The sequence below is a fragment of the Branchiostoma floridae genome, chromosome 3 (assembly GCF_000003815.2).
Source record: "Branchiostoma floridae strain S238N-H82 chromosome 3, Bfl_VNyyK, whole genome shotgun sequence".
NCBI classification, from domain to species: Eukaryota; Metazoa; Chordata; class Leptocardii; order Amphioxiformes; family Branchiostomatidae; genus Branchiostoma; species Branchiostoma floridae.
In genome coordinates, this window is record NC_049981.1 from 31,037,051 (window position 1) to 31,043,992 (window position 6,942).

At 44.9% G+C, this 6,942-nt stretch overlaps 1 protein-coding gene across 1 annotated transcript in view; it reads left to right on the top strand.

Annotated features, from left to right (window-relative positions):
• Nucleotides 1-5,307, top strand: part of LOC118411574 (chymotrypsinogen 2-like) — an 11,230-nt gene extending 5,923 nt beyond the window's left edge. The window contains exons 4-9 of the mRNA XM_035813973.1: nt 380-489; nt 1,053-1,135; nt 1,930-1,996; nt 3,355-3,571; nt 3,898-4,034; nt 4,781-5,307. Coding sequence (XP_035669866.1) covers nt 380-489; nt 1,053-1,135; nt 1,930-1,996; nt 3,355-3,571; nt 3,898-4,034; nt 4,781-4,954 — 788 coding nt within the window. The 3' untranslated portion in view covers nt 4,955-5,307. The remainder of the gene's footprint in view (nt 1-379; nt 490-1,052; nt 1,136-1,929; nt 1,997-3,354; nt 3,572-3,897; nt 4,035-4,780) is intronic.
• The last annotated feature ends 1,635 nt before the right edge of the window (nt 5,308-6,942 follow it).

Consider the following 6,942-nt stretch of genomic DNA (forward strand, 5'->3'; position numbering starts at 1 on the left):
TGTAAACTTTTTTTTCACTGATGAATTAAGTCGGATGACTTTTGAAACGTCTGACACTCTTACTTGAATTAGCCAGTAGATGAATCAAACTACTATCCCGAGTTCTGTTTTTTAAACGTTCTTTCACCGACAGCATATTGTATTCTTTCTCTGCCCACAAGTTGTCAGATAATGGGTTGTTCTTGACCTTTGTAATGTCGTTTTGCCGTTGTGCCCCATTGCTTTTATTTGTAACAGTAGGGTTCAAGGACTGCTAAACTGACCACGCCAAACTGCTTTAAGCCTTTTGGCCAAATGGTTTAGCATCTGGGTTTTGCGGTTGGTCCACACAGTCTGGCTTTATGATAATACGTCACGTGATATTGCCTTATATGGACAGACCGGACGTGCGGTGTTCCGGCAGTTCGTTCCGCGCTGACGGGTTCGCACAGGATTGTGGGCGGGGAAGATGCGCCCCCTGGCGCCTGGCCGTGGATGGTGTCCCTGCAGGTAAAGCATCATTATCATTATCTTCTTAAAGGAGTCCTAAACTCCAGAAGGGAGTGTTATTTTCCAATAGATTATGAATCAATGAATACATAATCAGCCAGGTACCATCCGGATAGTACTTAGTTCGCTCCGACGTTTATTGTACACTATATACAGTCGCTTCTGCTCAGTAGATGCATCTTGTTATTTGTCAAACCACCTGAAGTGTTACACGTGTGATTTCTGTTACTATGTCATACCTGGTCCGCGATAACGTTCGATACGGGTGTACCGGACCAGGTGGTAATTTTCCGTATCACAGAGACTTCCAACGATTAGATAGAACCCACTCCACTGCAAGCAAACAGAGTTCTTTTGTTCGAATTTTTCTCGAGTTGGCGTAGGTTGAAACAATGTGTCGAAAGTTATCTTTTTATGAGTAGTTTGGTATTAAATCAGTGCTTTTCGACCTGGCTATGGCATAGATAAAATGTGTGACGTTAGATGGCCGTCGGGCGATCCTACCCGCGGCCGGGCTGGTACCTCGGGTGATAAGGAATACACCGTATATTTATGTACTGCAGCATCCGGAGTTAGGCCACGGCTGCGGAGGCACGCTCATCTCAGAGGACTGGGTCGTCACCGCCGCTCACTGCTTCAACGACATGTGAGTCCTCATGTTCATCTCATGTCATCATCTAACTCATTCTCCTACGAAGAGACATCCAACGGCACCAGCAAACCGCCGCTTGTCTGTACTCTGCTATCTCAACCGTCACCATCAGTTCCTGACCGCCCTGCTTATAAATATTAATGAGCTTACCCTTGTATATGCGAGATCCCTTTTAAAAACTGAAAGGCCTATTCTCTGATTGGCTGACAGCTGGTTTGTGGCGACGCCCACAGGAACTGATGGTGACGGTCGAGATAGCAGAGTACAGATAAGAGGCGGTTTGCTGGCGTCGTTGGATATTCCTGTGTAGAAGAATGCATCTAACTTAGCCTAGGTACCATCCGTATAGTAGTTCGCTACGGCGTTTATTATACACTATGTACTGTCGCTTCCGCTCTGACTTTTCTCATACACTATATACATTTGCCTCCCAGCTGTACGGGTAGCAAACAATGCACAATCTTCATGATAGTGCAAAGCTAAACTTTAATCTGCCAACAGAAAGGTACATGGATCAAATTTTCAACGACCACTGTCGCCTTCTTCAGGGTCAGTACTGATGACCAATCACTTCAGAACGTAAACTCGTGAGAGTTACGGACACGTAATCTTATTAATACGTCGGTCAAACGTGATCCTGGTGACAGTTCTCGTATAAAATTTGATCCGTGTATACCTTTGTGTTGGAAGAAGGTTTAGCTTTGTACTATGATTATCAACAACACAGATGAGCTTCCATGACAATCTTCTTAACATTAACCTATACAAAATGGGCATTTTCCGTGCAGAGATTGGCGGACTCTTTACGCAGTGGTGGGGGAACACACCCTGAGTGATCAGGACGGGAACGAACAGGTAGGGACAACTCAGCCGATTGGTAATCTCCAGGAAAATCTACAGGCGGCATCAGGAGTTTAGTTGGCCAATGAAGGAGTGCTCTGAGTCTCCGGACTCGAGGGTTCAGATTCAGATGATTCAGATTCAGCTTTATTTCCGATAGACTCAGCATGTGGAAATACATATGAAATGCGCCATCAGTCACAGAATCGGTTGACAGTGATACAATTGACGTTAGAACATTGACAAGTGTCAAATATCATTAACAAATATCAGTGTTTGACGTCTTGGGTGACGATGCACACAAAGAAATGCTGGGGCCATTTTGAATGGAGACACGAGAAGTGGCCAAGTCAAAAACCGAGGCAGAGCTCGAGGTAACAGTTCCCCAGTGGCTCAGAGCTTAAGAAAACCGAGGCAGAGCTCGAGGTAACAGTTCCCCAGTGGCTCAGAAGCTTAAGTCCTTATGCCATCGGTAGATCTTCCTGGAGATTCATTCATTCATTCATTCATTCATTCGTCCCATAACCTTTTAATCAGCCGTAAGCTGATTAATCAGCCGTGGGGGCAGCACAACATGTTATGCTGTATCAATAGGCATTTTAGTCCCATGGCGGCGCCTATCTCCTCTTAAGGGCATGGTGAATGATGTAAATTACCGCATTGCTGATACGACACGAAGGTTCGCCAAGTCTCCGTCCGGGTGCTTGTAGTGGATCACCAACTCAAGACAGAATGGTTTGCTCCAACACACACCGCACCATCGCACGTGTGGGGGTTCTTTAACGTGCATGGAGATTAGCCGATTGAAAACAGAAGGAAAATAGCTCACGATATGAACACTCAGCTTGACAGGTAGCTCCAATGTACTAGCCAACTCAGCTCACTTCTGGCGATTGCCGGAAATGACGTCAGGGATGGGTCAAAGGTCTGTATCGCCTGCCGTCCCGGCTAAAAGAGTTTCACTGCTCATACACAAAATAACAACAAATAGAACTCAAAACTCACCAGAGGTTAATATTTACTTAAACCTAAATGACACCAGTACTGCATGGGTGGGATAGGTGAGAGAGAAGTGGAGTCATTCATGACAAATAGTTCAAGCAATTTGAACGACGCGCTGATGAAGGTTTGACATCCAGGTAAAAAGATACGCCATAAAAGCAGTTACTCAAGCAACTGGATATGATTTTGGAAAACGTCAGACGTTCTAGACAACTATTCAGTGTCTTTCGTCAGTGCAAGGAGGTTTTTTGGAGAGAGTTATTATATCCTAGCCGTGGATTGATATGCAAAGAGATCAAGTTGTAGATCGACCAACATCTTCCAGGTCGTCTGTAGTCTTGACATGCGTGTGATGTCTTGCATTGATACAGGCGATCCCTATTGCTGAGCTCATTCTGAACGACTTTGACTGGGCCAACCAGTCCACGTGGGGCAAGGACATCGCCCTCCTCCGCCTGGCTGCACCTGCCACGATAAACCGCAGGGTGGCGCCCCTGTGCTTGCCGGACAGCGACCTCTCTCTCCCGGAAGGAACCATCTGCGTGGTGGCGGGGTGGGGAAATACCGTGGAGCCAACTGGACCTTCTGGTACCTTTAATATGCTTCTTCCTCGAAGAACTACTGTCAGAATTACTAGTATACTGTAAATGCATTGAAGTTCGCGGGGACTAATTTTTGCGGTAACGAGAAAATGGAGTCTTCGGATCAGTCGAGTGGATGCAGACTCAGCGCTCAGGCGGATTTACCAGTGGCATAAGATAGTATCAAAGCTGGCAAAAGGAGTCATCAGCCTCCAGTAATAGCCAAACACACTCCAAGAACTACTCTGGCAGCTTTTGATACCATCGTATGCCACCGTATCCTAGGATCTGCAATGAGATTATTTACAGATGTGCGTTCCTCTGTACCCCCAGATATGGCGATGTCAGACGTGCTTCAGGAGGCAGAGGTGCCGATCGTGGGGACGGCCAGGTGTGACGAGCTGCTGCCGTTCGACATCACCACGCAGGTGTGCGCCGGCAGGGACGAGGGCGGCATAGACGCCTGCCAGGTAACGTATCTTCACCACACACTTCTCAAACACGGGACTAAGTTTTCAAGTTTTGTGTTGGAAGGAAACTGGAGCAGTAATCTTATCGTGCAACTCGACTTTTGTCATTAGGAATGAGCGACCCACCGCTTCTGTGAAATCACGTTATGCAGATAAAACATGTGATCCGGTGAGCAGTGGATCATAAGCTGCAGAAAGTCTATGATGTCCCCAGTGTCTTCTGGGTCCTGATGTATGATACAATGTTTTAAAAGACTTGGACCTGTATGAGCTGAATTAGGCCAGCGTCGCATTTCCAAACGACGTAGATGCCATACTTTGTACCTCGTACAATTGTTGTGCAATAAAGTTATATTTCCAAACCGACACCCTGTCGGCCTGTTTGTGGAAATGAAAAGTATAATGCCCACGACTATTCCCTTTACGCCTAGCGTAGTTTGGCGCCTTTTGTATAATACTTTTTCCCGAAAGCTGCCCGGCCAGGCCCCGGTTTGGAACTATGACGTAGGCCTTAGGCCTAGGTCCCGATTCCCAACCCGGGGCCCGGTCGGACAGCTTTCGAGAACGAAAAATATGATAAGAAAGGCAACAAAACACACAAAACTTAGAGAAAAATAGCCAGGATCAAAATTTGTGTATATTTCTTGGTAAACAGACTCATTTTTCGTTTCCGCAAACATCCTGGCCGGCGCCGTTTTGGAAATGGGACTTAGGCCTAAGCCAGACTTAGTGCATTGTTTCCTCAGGGCGACTCGGGCGGACCGCTGATGTGCGAGGCAGCGGACGGCCACTGGTTCCTGTACGGGGTGACCAGCTTCGGGCGGGGCTGCGCCAGGCCGATGTCGCCCGGCGCTTATGTCAACGTGCCCACCATGACGCAGTGGATACTGCAGAACATCGGGGACAGCAGCGCCACCTAGATCCAACCGGTCACAAACTCGGAACTGCATGCAGCCGAGGAACCATTAGCGGCTAAGGTCACATCTCCAAATCGGGGCCTGGATGGGCAGCTTTCAGGAGCGAAAAGAATAATATGAGACACATAAAAATACACAAAATGTCAAAACAAGATCCATGGGCATGATATGTGTGTATTTCTAGGTATATATTTTGATTTTTCGTTTCATAAAACATCCGGTTTGGAAATGTGACCTAAGCCTAACTGCAACCATCACCAGACACTAGCGCCACCTAGATAAAAGCTGACGGTAACTAGGAACTGCAGCTATGGCACAGTTAATTGATTCACATCAGATAATATATGAAGGAGAAATCCAAAAAAAGGAAAAAGAAGTTTTGCTTGGAAGTTGAAAAGCAGTATAATTGTAACTGATGGGATGTGCCTCTTATCCATTATATTGTACTTAAGGTCACACCAATTTAGTTTCTTAGTTCTCCACTAAAAAATATGCTGAACCAAATTTAGAATAACACAAAGAAAGCAAAGTCTGACGATCAGGTTTATGCCTTGGTGCACTGGCTTTCCTTTAGTGAGTGTCATCATATTCTGTTTTCCTCAGCTTTTATGATACTTGTTCACCTTTATCTGTGGGGTAACCTATTTCCGTTGTTTTTAAAAACAACATTTGGGGATGTCAAGTCACTGACGGTGGTTTCAAACTGCAATATTTTGAAAAAAAAAAGAAGCTTAAAACCACTGTCCGTGGGGTTGATATCCCTTAATTCACTGTTTTCAAAAACAACGAACATAGGTTACCCCTCAGAAAAAGGTGAACTAATGTTACATGTCTTTATGATATAATAACTGTCCAAGAACCAAGAAAGGATATTGGTATGGCCTTAACATTGCACAAGAGCAACAAGCATTAAAGTCATCTTCCATTGACAGAAAAATACTCCTGAGTCATGTTGTCCTGTTCTTGCTGGTAGCAGTACTAGTGCTGTGTTCTTTCCATTGGTTGGTATACATTAATGTCAGGGTAGAAATTGTGATATGGCAGGATCAACTAATCTCCAAGCAGATCCAACGATGGCATAAAGTTAGTACTAAACTGGCCAAGGAGTGTAGTCAGCCAAGAGGGGTACATTTGCCTCGGTAGCGAAACACACTCCTAAGCCGGCTTCACTCCTCTGTCAGCCTTTAATACTATCTTATGCAACCGTAGGATCTGCTTGGAGATTAAGGATCAACTACAGATAGCTACTGGTAGAACTGCCAATTGTCTATCAACAGAAATGTCAATCATCGCGATCACTACCAGTAGAATCTGGTCAGATTGCCATCTCTACACTGATATAGATATGCAAGTAATTGGGGCATTCTACGAAAAGAAAGAGTACACTTAATCTGGCCTAGTGTGGTTCCATGAGTTAACAATGATAATGCTTTCTATAGCATTGGAAAAGAAATCACTCAAGCTTTCTATAGATGATATGACACATTGAATTTGATGCAGAAACAACAGAAATGTGATCAACCAAAATTAATAATCAAAACTTTTTGTGATGTGCAAGTACTTGGGGCATTCTACGGAAAGCAAAAGTAACCACACAACAGTTGGACTGGTAAATCTCCAGTTTATTGAAGTATTGAATGTCAGACATCTAAAAGCGTTATCAACATGAAGTATGTTCCAAGGTCTCAGCAACAGTAAAAGTCTACACCAGACTATAGCACTACTCACTACACTGGACATATGTGGCTAGCTACTTCTCTGCTTATCATACAGACTGGGAAACAAAAAAATGGGGTTCCTGTCTATAATTGTACTGGAGATGTCCAGCCAAACGACAGAAGAAGCTGATCCTTGATTGGTCACAATGTCTGTGTTGCTTTGTAAAACATTTGACGATTGGTTGATCCATCCTGCCAATGCATATGTTGTCTGCGTAATACAGAAGGAGTTTCAGTCTTAATCACAACTTGGAAACGTCCGAAGCAAACAAG